General features: G+C 40.3%; 1 protein-coding gene across 1 annotated transcript in view; it reads left to right on the forward strand.

Annotated features, from left to right (window-relative positions):
* Nucleotides 1-19,076, forward strand: part of mrpl4 (mitochondrial ribosomal protein L4) — a 19,972-nt gene continuing 896 nt past the window's right edge. Inside the window, exons 1-8 of the mRNA XM_041217134.1 lie at nt 1-172; nt 7,181-7,262; nt 9,306-9,471; nt 12,594-12,645; nt 13,137-13,254; nt 14,412-14,518; nt 15,704-15,813; nt 16,952-17,025. Coding sequence (XP_041073068.1) covers nt 122-172; nt 7,181-7,262; nt 9,306-9,471; nt 12,594-12,645; nt 13,137-13,254; nt 14,412-14,518; nt 15,704-15,813; nt 16,952-17,025 — 760 coding nt within the window. The 5' untranslated portion in view covers nt 1-121. The remainder of the gene's footprint in view (nt 173-7,180; nt 7,263-9,305; nt 9,472-12,593; nt 12,646-13,136; nt 13,255-14,411; nt 14,519-15,703; nt 15,814-16,951; nt 17,026-19,076) is intronic.

The following is a 19,076-nucleotide window of genomic DNA, read 5'->3' on the forward strand; positions in this document are numbered from 1 at the left end:
GAGGCTTCCGCCGCTTGTTCTGTAGTCGGAGCCCGGTCTGGTTGAGAAGCAGCAGGTTTGCTAGTGGAGTTATGGGCGGATGTTAAGCGATCGAGGGTCTAAATAACACGGACTTGTCGGGATGATGATAGCTCGGGTCACCCGCTTTTGTCACAGGGATTTCGGGAAAAGGGTAAGGAGTTAGTGCCGACCCCAGACCCTAAGGCCAACGTGTCTGAAGCATCTTAAGGAGCACGTCTCAAATAATTGCATTTTTTTTTTTAAAATGACCTTTCATCCTATCGTTCTACTCAGTTTGCAGGTGTATTTTGCATTAAGTAGAATAAATGAATACTACCCAGATCCCGATTAGGCGACATTTGTTTTTGATAATACCTTCGCCCTCTCAATGTACTACCTAACGTTGGATGATGTGTAACTGTGGCCTGTTGAAATGCCAGACTTACACATGCAGACAGATACAGTTAGGCAAAACTGTTATTAAGGAAAATACCAGTGCACTTATGGACATCTGTTATTTTTTTGTTACAGGTGGGTTATTTTGTATAAAATATCCCTGCTGTGCGTGGCAACATGAATGAATTTGTCCATTGCTCAGTTCATGATGTCACAGCAACAATGCATATATGCAAAGACCTTTATTTGTAAAATATAGGATTAAGTAATAATTCAGATGAATCCAGTTCACCTTTAAAGTGTTTTTAAAATCTTTTAAAAGTAGATCAGCAAAGCCTTGTAAGTCACAATATATTTTCTCTTTCCTTTTACCTACACAATACGAAGATAGTGTTGTCGGGTGTTGGTTACAGTTAGGTAGGTCTGGAGAAGCCTTCATAGTCATATGCAGGTTAAAAGTCTTTATTGATTCTTCGGACTATTTGCAAATATACAGGAAAGGATACAAGCTAGAGTTGTCTCCATGCTTGCTGGTACACACAGCTCTGTCGGATATTAGACTGACCCTGGGTGTGGGTTATGTGCTGTCTTACATCACTGTGTGGACAATACTGTACTCTGTGTCACATTAAATCTATATATGCCAGACCCTTATACGACATTTCCTCCAAGTCTTTATCCAAAGTATTAAGTGATTATAGTTTAGCTTATGTCTTACATTATTAGTACGATCATACATTTATGTTGCCATTATTACATTATCACTACCCCATCTCCCCCTTCAAGTTCTTGAATTCAAAGGTTCAGGTGGTCTGGAGGCCTTTATAACCCTTCCATATCTCATTCACCCTACTGTCAGAAGAGTGGTAGGCTCTGTTGCTGCTGGTTCTTCCTGTAAGTTTGGAGGTTGTTCTGGCATCTGGGTATGTTCCTCGATATCTTTCCATTTCATGGTGGGATGACTGGTCTAGCAATGAGGAGGAGACTCTTCCTGTTTCTCCTGAATCTGCCCTCTGCAGCCAACCAGTAGGAGCAAGATTGGCCCACGCTCTTTCTATTGACGGTATCTTCTCTCTCTCTTTGAGGTCTTTAATTAAGACCTTGTCATCTTTCTGTAATTGTAGCAAGTTTCTGGCGTGGTACCTCCAGTTATAAGACTGTTCTCTTGCTTGGATGCCCTGGTAATCCATGGTTACCAACCCTAGAATGAGTTTTTTTGGCAGGATTGAAAGTTTTGTGTGGAGTTTCCTGTCCATCAGGATTTTGAGTGGGAACAGGCCGCATTGTAAAGGAGTGAACCTGTATGTCAGCAGTACCATGTGGAAGTCCTCGTTCTTTTTTAGAAGGCCTTTTACTACACAGACCCCTCTTTCAGCCTCCCCATTTAATTGTGGGTATCTTGGGGACCTGGTGCAGCGGTGGAAGCCAGGTGTGGTGAAGTACTCATTTGAAAATTGTGTGCCATTATCAGAGACAATCTCGTCAGGGGCACCATGGCACGTCAACATCTCTTTTAGTGCCTTAATTACAGCTTCTGTGGTAGTCGTACATGGTTGCTTCACCTCGATCCATCTGGAGAAGTAGGAATGATTTGAAGACAAACAGGTCAACGCCCAGCCTCTTCTGGCCTGGTAAGGAATTGTGTGGGGATAAGGGGCTCTCTTTCGTCCTGCCTGTGCAACACACACACCTGGCAATTTGCAATGGTTTCTTTAATTGCCTTGGAAATGGCTGGCCATCAGACAGCAGATTGGGCCCATGTTCTGCACTTGGTGATGCCCAGGTGGTCTTGATCTATTTTTTGAAGGATCTCTGGCCGCAGGGAGATACTGATGGCCAGCCACTCATTGTAGACCAGGAGGTTTCTATAATCATAAAATGTTTTTGTTGTTCAAACCAGGTTTTTATGGTCCCTCCATTTGGTCTCTGCTGAGGCCATCCTTGCAGTATCTGCGGATGCAGGCACATCCTCATCGCACATTTGTTCCTGGCGGATCTGTTGGAGTTTACTTGTGGTTGCTGGCGAGTGTCTCCTTGTCAATTGGGCGTATGCTTCCAGTTGTGCGTTGATTGACATCCTGTTTTGTCATGAGGCCCACTGTGGCCTTTGAAAGTGTGTCTGCTGTTGTATGTTTTTTGCCTTGGACCATCTTGTAGGCGAACCTCACGAGGCAAAGGCAAACCCTTTGGATTCTGGGAGACATCTTAGCTAGCTCCTTCTCATCCAATAAGGAGATTAGTGACTTGTGGTCCATTTCGATTGTAACCCTGAGTCTGATTATATAGTTTGAAAACTTCTGGCATGCCCACGTGACTGTGAGGCTTTCCTTTTCTATGATGGCATATCGTCGACAGTCCTCTGGAAGCATAGTACACAGGTTGGCAACTTCCATCTAGTTATTCCTGGAACCGGACCGCCCCCACAGACCTGCTATGGTGTTGGGCAGGGGCTGGGTCATAGTGGGCCAGCATCTCAGTGGAGAGCAGCATCGCCTCGAGGCAAGTGAATACTTTCTGTTGATGTGAGTCCCAGCACCATGCTTGGCCTATCTTAAGTAGATGCCTCAAGGGTTCTGAAATCTGTGCCAAGTTAGGTAAAAATATTGCCAGCTGGCTCACCATCCCAAGAATCACTGGAGGCCTATAATCAAAGCTGGAATTGGGAACTCGCTGATAACCTTAGTTTCTTGTGGGTCTGCCATGATGCCTTTATTACTGACAATGTGGCTCAGGAATCGAATCAATGTTTTGGAAAACTCACATTTGTCACTCAGAGTCAGTCCTTCTTCTTGCAAGCGCTCCATGAGTGTTGAGTCTCTTGTCATGTTCATCCACTGTTGCACTGTGAACCAATACAGCCCTGCAGAATGGCCAACGTTATGTTGGAATATTTTTGGTACTGATGTGATTCCAAATGGCAGGCAGTTAAAGCTGAATTTGCTGAAGGGGGTAATAAATGTTGTCAGCAGCCTGGGCTCTTTGTCAAGAGGGAGTTGCCAAAAGCCATTGTTTGCATCCAGTTTTGAAAATACCATGCTCTTCAAGAGTTTAGTCAGGCTTTCGTCCATGAGAATATGGTATGTACTTCTCTGGCTATGACTTTATTGAGCTATGTCCGGTCGACGCAGATACAAATGGACCCATTTGGATTTGGGACTGGATCATCCTGGAATACCATGCAGTTGGTTGTGTGACTGGGGAGATGACTCCCATGTTTGTCATCACATCCAACTGCTGCTGCACCTGGTTCATGGGTGGGTATGAGCTCTTGTGTGGTACAAATAGGCACAAGGGTTTAGCATCCCCTCCTGAGATCCTGTATGTGTTTTTTCAGTTACCCCAGTCCTGTGAAGAGTTTCAGGAACTCACATTTGTACTTGGAGCCAGGCCCTTGCTGGCTGACCTCATCAATCTCCTGTAACAGGTTAAGTTCAACACAGGCTTTGAGGCTTAGGAACGAACAGTCCTGGTTGTGGATCATAAAGAGGATCTCAGGGATTGTTTTATTCTTATATCTGTGTTGCCTATAGGGTGCCTTTCACTGGGAGCTTTAAGCCTCCTGTCCCGTATAGGGGTGTCGTGGGTTATGTCAACCACTGGGTCACTAGCCATGGTTCTTTATTTGACAGGACTGCTATGCTGGCTCCTGTGGCTAATTTAAAACTTGTTAAATGGCCATTGACTGAAATGTCTGCATTCCAAAATGAGAAACAGGATCTTTGATCTCGCCCAAGAAGCATGGCTACGTCTGGGCTTTGCAGTCTCGACCTCGTGGATGATCTTTGGGTCTTCTGTGCATTTCGGTTTCTTGCCTTGCACAGTTTGCTGTAGCGTCAAATCTTTTGCACTGAAAGCATTGGGCTGAAATTGCGGGACATTGATCTCACCTGTGGGGGCACTTTGCTCCACCGCGTTGGTATAGTTGCTCTGCTGGCCGGCTCAGATATTGCTTAACCTGGCCTATGGTGTCCCTTTGACTTTGTTGCTTAACTAGCTGAACTGTGGGCTGCTATCTGCACAACGGTTTATTTTCTCCCCTTGAAATGGTTCTGTATGCTGCTGATGGAGTTCTGACTGCCTAACCATCTGGATTGCCATTTCCAGTGTTAGATCTTCCTTTGTTTGCCAAAAGTCAGAGAGTTCGTCGTTCGCTACTCCTACTACTATTCTGTCTCTGAGTTAAGATTTTAAGTCTCTGTATTCGTAATCTTCTACCATCCTGTACAGATCATTGAATGAATCACCAGGTATTCCTGGCTGCTGGATTCACTTGTTAAATCTAGCTCTTCGTCTAGATTAAAATAAATGTTGAAAGATTTTAGTTCTTCAAATTTAGCAGAGGATTCATTGATTCCCTGTCTTGCAGTAATGTCATCCACAATTGGACCTACCGAGTAAAGCAGCATGTTAACCTGCTCTGCATCTGACTGTTTGTCTAAATCTGAAGCAATGTTGTATTTTAGGAATCTTTGCCTCTGAACTCCCCAGTTATGTGATTGATCTGTGCCTTAGATTATTCCGAATTGATTTGGAAGTGTGGAATTCTAATGCATGGTTACATTTTTTAAAGTGTAGGTTCTGCTTTAAGAGCTTTCTGAATTTCTAGATGGTGTCGCTGTTCACTTGGAGAGAAAGGAATTCCCCTTGCTTGCCTTGGTGGGCTCCACTACAATGGCAATTGCTCTCAGCTTGGGAGAAAAAAAAATTCAACAATGGCTGCGAGTTCTCTTGCTCAGCATTTTACTTTAAAGTCGAAAATTTATCAAATCATGGCTTTTGCTTTCAGCTTAGTTTAGAACTTGCGATTCTCCCAGATTATTTAATTATTTTTTACAATTCAGAGTGCTCGGGCGCCACTTGTTCAGGCACTAACTCAGGAATTGGGTTTTAGTGACAGGTTTTTTTCAAACTGCACTTCTGACTCTGAATTATTTAATAATTTCTCAGGACTTGTAGCCTGGAGTTCTAAAAGATTTAGCTCACCCCTGATAGGTCTGCCGACTCTGCACTCTGGAAGTAGAAGCTGAACTTTCAAAGGAGCTTCAAGGAAGTCTCCTGCTGCTGTAAGGAATTTTAAATTTCTGTCCTCAGCTTCCAAGTTTTTCCCTGGTGATTTTGCCTCTGCACCTCTGCTTCTGGAGTTTCTTTTTAGGAGGTCAGGCTGCATTGCTGAATTTTTTCTCCATCTTCCAGCATTTTAGTTTTATTCTTCATTTTCTGCAAGGTCTTGGGTTTTTCCACAAGCTGCCACCATGTTGTGGGATGTTGGTTACTGTTCTGTAGGCCTGAAGAAGTCTTCATAGTCATATGTAGATGAGTTGTAAGTCTTTATTGATTCTTAGCACTATTTACAAATATACAGTAATGGGTACAAGCTAGGAGCTGTCTCCATGCTTGCTGGTACACATGGTTCTGTCAAACACTAGACTGACCCAGGTTGTGGATCATTTATTCTCTTACATCACTGTGTGAGTGATACTCTACTCAATCTCACATTAACCTTGTGAGCCAGACCCTTATTACTACAGATAGTTCCTTTAAGTTTAACAGCCCCTTCCCCCACCCACCCTATTTTTTTTCATCTTCATGAAATGTCTTGTTATTCTGCCATATATTTCCTGGAAAAATGTTTCAGTCACTAGGTAAGGTAGGTATTTATTCCTACAACTACTGTGCATTGAAAATGCTTGCCTCAGTGCTCCTGGATACTGTACTTTTTAAGTAACAGAAAATGTTGCCCTAAACAGAGCATCAGTTTCCACAAGTATGCTGATCATACTTTGCTCTACTTTACCGCCACCTCTCTTGATCCCTGTACTGACTCTAAATTGTCACACTGCCTGTTTGACATCCAATACTGAATGAGCAGAAATTTCCTTCATCTAAGTATCGGTAAGACTGATGTCTTTGATGCCCGCCACAAACTCTACTATCTAGACACTGACTTTGATAACAGTCCTCTGAAGCGGCTTGGGATCTTTTACTATGCTAAAGACACTATTTAAACAGAAGTTGTTGTATGCATTGCAGATTACAGAGGAACTAGTTTCCCAAGCTTCTTTGGGAAATATCTTCACTAAACGGCCTCTTTCACTACACCAGTTGATGTACTGATTTGAAAAGTTTGACAGTCAGGTCAAATGCATCTATATGTCAACATTATTTCTTGTTATTCCTTATTGAAAATGAGTTGATTTCCAGTTGTGCTATCATGGACAGATTTTTAAAATAAATTTGTATCTCAGTCCTCATGTAATCCATCTTCATTTTTTCTTTGTTTTCTGCTTCCTTCTTTTCCCACGCAAAATATCTGTGATTGTCTCTGTATCTTTCTTTTACATTTTCTTCATCCTGCAATTAAAACCTACCTATCCTACTTGTTTGATACAATGCATTATTGCATTATCACACTGTCCCCTTTGTAGTACTTTTTTTGGCAAAAATGTAAAAACATTAGACTCTATTCTGCTACAACAATAAATCTGTATGACTCCACTGTGACCCATATTCTTTTTACACTTTTTGATAAATATGAAATAATGTTTTTATTAGCTTTATACATATCTTTATGAAATGTAATTGTTGAAAACTTGCTTCTGAGAAATGAGTGAAACCAGCTATGTTTTGAGGTCTTGGTTGTTGTTTATCTCATGTCTTATGAGTCAAAAGTAATGCAACATTCAAATGAGTAAATAGAGTTTAGTGTGTGCCTGAGCCCAATGGACAATATTTTAACGTGCTGTCATTGCTTTAATTAGAATGCTTTCTTTCCCTCTTGAAATAGTTTGTGTCAGCACTGTCTGGGGGAAATGAGTTGCCATCCAATCTCCACCTTCAAACAAACTTCATTGAGATAGAGAAAAAAGGTATGCTATTCAGTATTGTTTTGTTTAATGAAGCACCTAAGCACTGGACCCTCTCCCCACCCCCTAAGTCTGTATGAATAGTCTAATATCAGATTCTGCTTTTATTCAGCTGGTAAGGAGAAGATTGGAAACATGTTGTGGAATGTCATAGCATCCATCTATCCTATTTGTTTGATATAATGCATTATTGCATTATCATGCTGCTTCCTTTGTAGTAATCCTCTGCAAAAGAAATTAGACTCTATTCTGCTACAACAAGTTAATAATAGCCAATAGTTTTGATCAGATTATCCTAGAGCGATAAAATTACTAGCTGGTACTAATGGCCTCAATATCTCAAAATTACCTTTTGCTCTCCACAATTTAAATTGTAGCTGTTGTTTTTGATTAAACAATAAGGCTGTAAATACAGTTCTTGTCTATACCTTACAGAGAGTTCCAAAGATTCACAACATTCTGAAAGAAAAAATTTCTTTTCATCTCCGTCTTAAATGGGAGACCCCTTAATTTTAAGCTGTGTCCCTTAGTTGTAGCCTCTCCCACAAGAGAAACATCCTTTTGGCATCCACCCTGTCAAGTCCCATCAGGATCTGATATGTTTCAATAAGATCACCTCTCAATTTTCAAACTCCATGAATACAGGCCAGCCTGTCCAACCTTTCCTCATAAGATAACCCCACCCCAATCACAGGTATCAGTCAAGTGAACCTTCTGTGATATGCATTAAAAGAGGGTCAAGAATCGATGGAACTCTCTTCCAAAGAAACAGTGGAGGCAGGGTCATTGAATATTTTTAATGCAGAAGTGGATAGATTCTTGACTAACCATGTAGTCAAAGGTTATCAGGGGTAGGCAGAATGTGGAGCTGAGGCCACAATAGGATCAGCCATGATCTTATTGAATAGTGGAGTAGAATCGAGGGCCAAATGATCTACTCCTGCTCCTAATTCATATGTCAGTTCATGTCGAAAAAAATCACACGTAGTGAAAGCAAGTTCATCAACACCTGTCAACAATCCTGGGGATTACTATTGACCAGAAACTGAGCTGGACCAACGATATAAATACTGCGGCTACAAGAGCAGGTCAGAGACGGAAATTCTGCAGTGAGCAACTCGCCTCCTGACACTCCAAAGCCTGTCCACCATCTACAACAAGGCACAAGTCAGCAGTGTGTTGGAATACTCTCCACTTGCTTGGATGAGTGCAGCTTCAACAACACTCAACAAGCTTGATAGCATGCAGGACAAATCAGCCTGCTTGACTGGCATCCCATCACCACCTTAGACATTCACTCTTTACACCACCAGTGCAGAGTGGCAGCAGTGTTTACCATCAACAAGATGCACTGCAGTAACCCACCTAGGCTCCTTTAACAGCACCTTTCATGCCTGTGACTTCTACCACCTAGAAGGACAAGGACAGCAGATGCATGGGAACACAATCACCTGTAAACTCCCCTCCAGGCCACATACCATCCTGATTTGGCACTATATCGCTGTTCCTTCACTATCGCTAGTTCGAAATCCTGGAACTTCCTTTCTCACAGCACTGTGGATATACCTACACTATGGTTTGCAGTGGTTCAAGAAGGTGACTAACCACTACCTTCTCAAGGGCAATAAATGCTGGTCTTGCCATTGATGCCCACCTCCCATGGATGAATAAAGTAAAAAATGGTGAGGAGAGGTTATTCTAGTTATTAGCAATAAAATTGACCAATAAAGTTAGCTACTTGAAGAGGAAAACTACCAAAACCAGGAGGCTGCCTATCGTTCTAGGGAATTCTGATTTCAGTAGTTCAGTGGTCACTCATTTGCCGCACCCAAGGTTGTAAGGTCCATTGTCGGCTTTATTTACACTTGGGCACATTGTGTTCATCCTGAAGTAGAATGTATTTTTAGATTTACATTTTTCAATGGACTTGAAGCAATATAATCTTCTCATAGCATAGTTTTAATTGGTAATACTGTATTCAAGGACAAGTAAGATCATTTTTTTTTTGATTATGGCAGCATTCATAATCTGGTTGATATATTTCAGGACCACCCCCAATTGAATCTGGATTGCCTGTTCTGAGAAAGTGTGAGATAGCAGTTCCTTCACATCTGAAACCCAGACAAGCTTGGCTAGAGTCTTTGCAGGGCTATACTGATGACAAACTAGGTATCGTTGATTTGCATCCTGATGTTTTTGCAGTACCTCCAAGGTAATGTATTCACTATATTTCAAGAGCTGAAATTTTATCTAATTTGTTAATTTAAGATGATCTTAATGTTGTTCCACCACCTTTCCTGACTGCCTAAAAAGAAAATACTAATTGTCATTATATTAGTTTGGCACTGTATAACCAGCTTGTTTCCCAATGCTATTAGTCTATGTACTTATACAAATTAAACTATGTACTTATACGATTTGTATTTATACAAATAAATGTAAAAACAGGTGGAGACTTGGGATTACTATAATCAGTAGACTTAAAAAAATTAGAACATTGAAAATGTATTTCTTGTTATGTAGTGCTGCTGCGTTCATAAATTAGTCTCTGTCCAAGATATAACTTAATGTACTACCTAGTGGATCACCTGTAGCACTGCTGATAGTGAGTTTCGAGGAAATGCTGTTTTATATTATGTAAGGTATAATGTGAGTATTAAGTACTTTTACTATGATAGCAATAGTGCAGACAGCATTTTGAGCACTGAGACTGTACTCGCAAGACCATGGCTTTTGCAATGTGGGGCCAGGAGGATGAGGCAAACGATTGGGTTGAGTCAAAGGAGAAGTTGCAGCCTGGTGATACACAGGGATCTTGGGACGAGGCAAAGGGGCTCAGTACTGTGAGAAGCAGCAAGGAACCATTGGGCAATAGGCTTGATTTTAAGAGATCTGAGATGGTGGCATTTTGGAAAGCAGTGACACAGTCTGAAGGGGAGGGAGAAGAAGGTAATTATAGCACATGGTAAATTTAACTATGATAGGTAGATATGACAGAAATCTGCTTCAGGAAGTGAGTGTGACATTTGCAAGAGTTGCACATTATACACAAGACTTTTCCCATCCAATTAGCAGATCTCTCGTGGCATTATTTATGGTGAGTTAGACAATATGCTGCTCCTTCATCCATGTGGTAATTTTATAGCATCCAAGGAAAAACAAATTATAAAGCTGCTTAAAATTACCAAAGTTTAAAAAAAGGCTCTTAGTTTGCTAAGATGCTACAAGTTAATACTCTCTATTTGTATATTATAATCACTTAAAATGTTCAATCTGTAAATTATAATCACTTAAAACATACAGTTCCCTATGATGGAATTCATCATAGCACTTGCAATATTGTGAAATGTAAGTTTTACAAAAAGCCTAAATGTCTCTCTCACATTTCCTCAATAAAGTTTAATTTGTCAAGGCAACTGGAGTTAAAATTATGTTTGTATACAAAGGAAGATGGTTGTGGTTGTTGGAGATCAGTCATCTCAGCTCCAGGACATCACTGCAAGAGTTCCTCAGGGTAGTGTCCTCGGCCCAACCATCTTCAGCTGCTTCATCAATGACCTTCCTTCCATCATAAGGTCAGAAATGGGGATGTTCGCTGATGATTGCACAATGTTCACCATTTGCGACTCCTCAGATACTGAAGCAGTCCATATCCAAATGCAGCAAGACCTGGACAATATCCAGCTTGGGCTGACAGGTGGCAAGCAACATTCGCACCACACAAGTATCAGACAATGACCCTCTCCAACAAGAGAGAATCCAATCATCGCCCCTTGATGTTCAATGGCATTACCGTCACTGAATCCCCTACTATCAATATCCTGGGGGCTACCAGAAACTGAACTGGACTAGCCATATAAATACCATGGCTACAAGTGCAAGTCAGAGGCTAGGAATCCTGTGACAAGTAACTTGCCTCCTGACTCCCCAAAGCCTGTCCACCATCTACAAGGCACAAGTCAGTTATGCGATGGAATACTTCCCTGGATGAGTGCAGCTCCCATAACATTCGAAGCTTGACACCATCCAGAACAAAGCAGTCCACTTGATTGGCACCACATCCTCGAACATTCACTCCCTCCACCTCCGATGCACAGTAGCAGCAGTGTGTACTATCTACAAGATGCACTGCAGGAATTCACCAAGGCCCTTTAGACAGCACCTTCCAAGCTCATGACCACTATCATCTAGAAGGACAAGGGCAGCAGAGACATGGGAACACCACCACCTAGAAGTTCCCCACCAAGTCACACATCATCCTGACTTGGAAATATATCGCTGTTCTTTCACTGTCATTGGGTCAAAATCCTGGAACTCCCTCCCTGACAGCACTGTGGGTGTACCTATACCACATGGACTGCAGCGGTTCAAGAAGGCAGCTCATCACCACCTCAAGGACAATTAGGGATGGGCAATAAATGCTGGCCCAGTCAGCAAAGCCCACATCCCGTGAATTAATTTTAAAAAAGTATTTATTAAGGATTCAGTTGGAGGGAATTTATGACATGGAAGAAGAGATTTTTTCATTCATTCTCAGGATGTGGGTATTGCTGGCAAGCAAAGTTCCCTCCTAGCTACACACAGCAATTCAGAATGTACTGCGGAGGGAGCCAGCAGGCCACATACAACCAATGTCCCCTTTAAGATATACACATGTATGACAATCTTAAAGTGACCGCACAGTGCCAACAGGCTGCGCACAGCAAAGAGAAATTAAAGGGAATGTTACTGAGAAGGCCAGCATTTATTACTCATCTCTAATTGCCCTTGGTGATGGTGGTGGACCTTCTTGAACAACTGCAGTCCATGTGGTGAAAGTGCTCCTACAATGCTGGTACTGAGGGAGTTCTAGGATTTTGACAATAATGAAGGAACATTGATACATGTCCCAGTTCAGATGGTGTGTGACTTGGGACCTTGCAAGGTGACCATTTTTCCAGGCACCTGCTGCCCTTAGTTTTCTTGGTGATAGTGGTTGTAACCTTGGGAAATGCTATCAAAGAAATTTCCACAAATTGCTGCAGGGCAACTTATGGATGGAATACACTGCAGGCATGGTAGTGGAATGGGTGAAGGTTTAGACTCGTTGATGAGGTGCCAATCAAATGGCCTGCTTTGCTCTTGGTGTCAAAAATGGACCAAGTTTTATTGTAATTGTCAGTTGCATGCAAAATAGCGCATTGAAATGCATTTCTTGAAGAAATTGTTGCACTTTTTACCCACAATAGTACCATACTTTATTACTTGACCTAATGTTGACCAATATAATGTGTTTACAGTGGTTACTTCAGAAAACAAATGCCAAGGATTCATTTTATTTTTATTTTCCAACAGAATTGACATTCTACATGAAGTTGCAATTTGGCAGAAAAATTTTAAAAGAATAGTAAGTACATTTTTTTCTGTTTGTTTAGAAGGTAGGCTATTCAGTTCACAACTAGGTTCATTTTCAAGTTCATAACCTAGAAACAGTAGTAGGTCATCTAGCCCCTTTAGCCTGTCCAGCATATAATTATATCAAGGCTTATCTGTATCTTAAATACCATTTATTGTTTTTCCTTTTACTCTTATTTTGAAAAAAACGATCTTAGTCTTGAGAATTTCCATTGACCCAGAATCCACAGCCCTTTGTGTGGGGTAGGGTGGGGTGGGTTGGTAGTTCCAGATTTCCACTTGCCAGGAGGAAATCATTCCTTTGCTCCCATCCAATCCCTATCAGAGTCTAATTTTAAACACTTGGATTCTAAACTCTAGGGAATGCAAGCTATGTTTAAGCAAGCTGTCCTCATAATGTAACACTGTAACATAGATTAGGACTGTAAAAATACTGAGAGAAAGAAAATCCAATTTAATTCAGTTCTTTTGCTAAATTTGTAGAGCCATGCTAAGGTGAAGACTCGAGCTGAAGTCCGAGGTGGAGGTAGGAAACCATGGCGACAGAAAGGAAGTGGCAGGGCACGCCATGGAAGCATCCGGTCACCAATATGGAGAGGAGGTAATCTAATGTTTAAAACATCCATAATCGTTTCCGTAATTGTGTTAATTTACTTTATTATTCATGCTCGCTTTGGGGGAGGATTCATCCTAAAGAACAAGCAGCGGAAAACTCCTCTTTTCCCCTCCTTCAGTTGAGATGAGAAATTAATTCACTCAAAGAGTTGTGAATCTTTGGAATTCTCTATACCAGAGGGTTGTGGATGATCCACATTGATTACATTTAAGGCTGGGATTTTTGAAATAAGAACAAAGTGCTGGAAAAGCTCAGCTGGTCTGGCAGTATGTGAGGAGAGAGAAACAGAGTTAATGTTTCGAGCCCAATGTGAACTGGTTCCAAAGAAGAGTCATATTGGACTCTCAACATTAACTCTGTTTCTCTCTCCACAGGTGCTGATAGACTAACTGAGCTTTTCCAGTGCTTTGCTTTTATTTCAGATCTCCAGCTTCTGCAGTATTTTGTTTTATTTTGGACAGATTTTTGGTGTCTCGGAATCGAGGTGTATGGGGAGCAGGCAGCAAAGTAGAGTTGAAGCCCAAGATCAGCCATGATTGTGTTGAACGGCAATCTTAACTGGTCTACTCTTCTATTTCTTGTGTTCATTTTTTATTCCAGAAACATAACATGTACCCTTTTTAATTGAATAACATACTTCAACAACTATTGGGTAAATTGTCAGAGGAACCGTTGAGAGAAAGCCTAGTTCTGAAACTTCCAGTAATATTCTATAGTAAAATGGATAGGGTAAAGCAGAATCGTAGAACCATAGATATTTGCATATAACACAGGTGGTGGTATTTGGGTTTTTGTAATGCAACCCAGAACAAATCTCACTGCTCCACTGTCTCCCTTTTAATATTTATTCACTGTTCTCTTAAAAGTTATGTTTTTGAAATATTAGGAAACATAAGCAATGCTCATCTGTACATTAAAATTAGTGCTTCTTACAATGATAGTCTATGGCTATTTGCAGTTCAACAGAAAATTTAAACAATCATTGTGGTATGGAAGAACAATGGGGAAAGGTTTCCACTTTGCTATTCATAGTGAAATAATTGATGGAAACTAATTTGGAGTGAGAACACTCAGCAAAATATAAGCTGGATAACGATCTGGATGAAAAAATTGTCAAGCATCAAAGAAAGTTTCTTTTATAGGCGGTGTTGCCCATGGTCCCCGAGGGCCAACTAGTTATTATTATATGTTGCCCATGAAAGTGCGTGTTATGGGTCTGAAGGTGGCTCTCACTATGAAGTTTGCTCAGGTAAGGATTAGTTTGTACTCTTTCTAACTGTGATTTGTAAACATTATATCTACTTAATTTCACTTTTTGATGTCTCCAAACCTAGACTTTTTTCAGTTGTAACTACCTGGTGGCATATCTGGCCAAGGCAATTTTATTAATTAATACAAAAGCAAAATATAACATGCTGGAAATCTGAAGTAAAAACAGAATGCTGAAAATACTCAGAAGCTTAGGCAGCATCTGTGGAGAGAAACAGAGTTAACATTTCAGCTCTGATGAAAAGTCATAATCATCAGCGCAGAATGTTAACTTTCTCTCCACAGGTGAGCATTTAATTAACATATGGAAGCTACTAAATGAAGTGCCTTAGAATAGTTAAGCTTTTTCAATTCTTAACTCCACTATTCCAGATGAATTAAAGTGCCATTACGTAGGATATATGGCACAGAAACAAGTCAGTGATTACCTTGATAGCCAGTCTGTGAAGGAAGAAACCAGAGCCAACCTTTACTTGGTATAGATTTATTCAGTGAATCATTAAAGGTACATACCTCCCTGCGTCAGCCGATGTCTCCTTTTGTGCTGAAGTAACCAATTCCCTCTGCCTGTATGTATTTAACCTGAACTGATACAATTAACAAGGTCTTTCAGCCCAACCAGTCCATGCAGGTGTTTGTGCTTCACTTGGGCCTTTGGCTATCTTTCTTCATCTCTGTCACTGTCTGTTGAGGTAATTAGCCATTGTCCACAAAGGATCATGGACATCTCTCTCTCTCCATTAGAGAGACACAATTCATTATATATAGCTTGAGGAGCACCACTTTGAAAGACTGGGCAAGGCAAGCCTCCATGAACTACCACAGTCAGCTGAAGCTATGCTGTTGGCATTAGTCTGCATCACACTGCAGTCATCTAGTCAACTGAACTAATCCACCCTACCCCCATCTGTCTGGTGTCATTGTAAATATGCCTCTAGTTGACTGTTATGCCGATGGCCATAGCAAAGAATTCTGCAAATTAGATTGTTCTCCAGCTTTTCTTCCAAACTGTGCCAGGCATTTGAATTATAAAAACTGAAGCAATTATTTGCCAATCTAGTTGCTAGCAAAGCTGTATCTTGGAATGTCAAAATTTGATAGTTTAATTATTCTGTTCACTAATATTTTTTGTACTTATTTGTATTAACTTTACCTGTATTTTTAGGATGACCTTCACATTATTGATTCCCTTGAGATGCCCAGCCCAGATCCTCAATACCTTCTTGACTTGGCACGGTATAGACACTGGGGAGATTCTGTCCTTATTGTAGATGTGTAAGTATCTGTTCTTTGTACTAGGTGGTAATATTTGTGAAGCTCCTAAAAGCATAGGGTGAATAATTGTTTTGCGAGAAAATTAGTACAAGCTTTTCAATTTGCTATTAAAGATAATTTAGATGCAATTTTGCCATTATTGGCTTTACATTAATAAATGCACCAGAGATCTGAATCCAATTGTGCAGTTGTGATGGGCATTTGATTTCATTTTTGCCTTCGTTCTGGGGAACTGAGTTCAACTGCTGGTCAATAAGTCATCACAGGAAATTTGAAACTCTTGAGTTTTCTTAAATAATCTACCAAATAAGTAATTTCAAAGGCCAGTTGAAATGCATTTTATTTGAATCACGCTATTCAGAGTATACTGGGTGTCATAGTATAGCAGGTAGATACTGGACCGGCTACTAAGAAGGTCATCAGTTCCAAGTTTGAAATTGAGTTCAATAAATCTGCTCATTAGTGGTCAAGAAATCATGATGTAAAATGCTAGATTGTTATAAGAACCTAACAGATTCACTAATCTTTCAGGAACTAGTACTGCCCACCTGTGCACAACCCTCTGAAGTGATTTGGCAAGCTATTCATTTGTAAAGTCAATGGCTACAGAAGGCTCACCTTCACTTTATCATGAAGAACTAGCAATGGGAAGTAAATATAGTCCCACAGTTAGTGCCCCATTTATGGAATAAATATCTTTTCTGTTAAGGTAGTTTTTACTTTTAAGGTATAGCCCTATGATAAGTTTTACACAGTCTTTACTGTGATATGTGAAATTCCAACCTTGTGGGAGTTATCTGCCATACAAACTACTACTGCACAAGACATCTGTTAAAAAGGAAACCAGCCAAATAGTTAACCAAAAAGTAGAAGTTCAAGTAAATCTTTTTAGGGGATTCTGCAAATGTGGACTTCAGAATTAATTTCAGTGGTTGGGTAACATTGAAAGAAGAATGCATGTTTTTGGTGCAATTAATGACCTAAGACATATATCCCTGCACTTTCATTAGGGGCTGTTGGGATGGAATTTTGAGAGGAAATGTCAGCTAATGTCAACATTAAAATTTAAATTATAATGTAACTACTATATTGAATGTTTATGTATTGAAATTGATTCACTTACTGTTCATTCCTTTAGTAATGAAGACATGCCAAAAAATATTTTAGCAGCAACAAAATATTCTAAAACTGTAACAGTAATGCCTGTTATAGGTAAGATTTTTTCTTTTGCATTTCTTATTGCTTGGTCCAAAATTGTCTTTAAAGGGAATGTCAAAATATCTAATAATTCATATCAAATAGCTCCAAATATATTTGCCACAATGGCATAACCTTTAATGTGCAATGTGCATTCATTCACTCAGTGGCTCATCCATGTCCTAGTGCAATATTATGCTTTACAAAACAGGAAGGCCCCAGATCTAATAAGTCTGTTGCAGAAGCACACTTAGCTTCTGCAGCTCAGGGGTGGGGGGGGCGCTGGTGGTTGGTGGAAATAAACAGCCTGGGGCTCTCATTCCTAAATATTGACTGCTGCCCCCCCTCCACAATAAAAAGTGTCTGTAGATTTTGGATGTGGATAAGATAAGCATTAGACTGATGTTTTTCCAGGTTCCAGATGAATGGTCATCTAGGTGAGTTATCAGAGGGTTCTCAAAATGCCATGGAACCCAACATGAATTATTGTTTTTAGAAAAAGAGGGTAGGGAGGGAAAAATAACATGTCAGCAACCATATTCAATCAGTGCCTCCCCCCGCCTTTGTATTCCTTCATTAAGTGGATTGCAACCTATTGTAAATCAATATTAGATAGATGTAATTGCTACTCTAGAAACGATGATTTGCTAGAATAGTGAATTTATTTTATGTTTCAGTAAATCTAACAATTTAAAATATGAATAGTATACCTGACTCATTGGAATTGTTTCTATCCATCTATTTTTATTTACTTTCCTGTTCCATTTTATACTACTTTTCAATGAAATCCTGACAGCATGATTTATATTAAATGATCCATGTAATATGATAAACAGTTAAAAGCCTTAAGCAAATAAACCAAAATACATGGAAATCTTACTGAAGCAAAAATACTTGCACCAAACAGGTACTGATAACAAAACATTCCATCTACTCATTCTTATTACAGCATTCAAAACTTGGTAACTGCACCACTACCCATTTCTAATTGCTCTGGGAAAAGCTGTCCCTCCGCTTTTTCTTCTAACCAATATTTAAGCCAAAGTGGGGTAGTTATTTATTTAGGTTACTTTTTAGTAGACAAGCTATGTATTCAATAAGACCATAAGATGCAGGAGCAGAAGTGGCCATTTGGCCCATCGAATCTGCTCCACCATTCAGTGAGATGTGGCTGATCTGATAATCTTCAATTCCACTTTCCTGCCTTTACCTCATAACCCTTGATTCCCTTACAGATTAAAAATGTCTCAGCCTTGAATATACTTAACAACCCAGCCTCTACAGCCCTGTGGTAAAGACTTCCACAGATTCACTACTCTCAGAAGAAATTCCTCCATCTGTTTTAAATGGGCGACCCCTTACTCTGAGATTATGTCCTCTTGTCCTCGACACTCCCACAAGAGGAAACAACCGTCAAGCCCCCGAAGAATCTTATGTTTCAATAAGGTCGCCTCATTCTTCTAAACTCCAATGCATACAGGCCCAATCTACTCACCCTCGCCTCATAAGAAAATCCCTCCATACCTGGGATCAACCTAGTGAACCTTCTCTGGATTGTCTCCAATGCCAGTATATCTCTCCTTTAGATAAGGTGACCAAAACTGTTCACAGTAACCTAGATGTAGTCTTAGTACCTTGTACAGTTTTAGCAAGACTTCCCTATTTTTATACTCCATTCCCTTTGAAATAAAGGCCAACATTCCATTTGCCTCCCCTACTTGTATGCTAGCTTTTTGTGATTCATGCACAAGGACCCCCAAATCCCTCTCTGCTTCAGCTTTCTTTATTCTTCCTGCCAAAGTGCATCTGTCAAGTTTTTGCCCACTCACTTAACCTGTCTATATCCCTCTGTATACTGTCATCCTCACCACTTGCCTTCCCACCTTTTTTTGTCATCTGCAAACTTGGCGATAGTACATTCACTTCCCTCATCCAGGTCATCAATATATATTAGTTTCACTTGCATTTTTAAGAGTGCTCAAGCAATGAAGTAGTTAGAATTAATGTCAGTTTCTTTTAAATAAATTTCTGGAAGAAAACCAATAAGACAAATAATTTATTTGTTG

The sequence above is a fragment of the Carcharodon carcharias genome, chromosome 2 (assembly GCF_017639515.1).
Source record: "Carcharodon carcharias isolate sCarCar2 chromosome 2, sCarCar2.pri, whole genome shotgun sequence".
NCBI lineage: Eukaryota > Metazoa > Chordata > Chondrichthyes > Lamniformes > Lamnidae > Carcharodon > Carcharodon carcharias.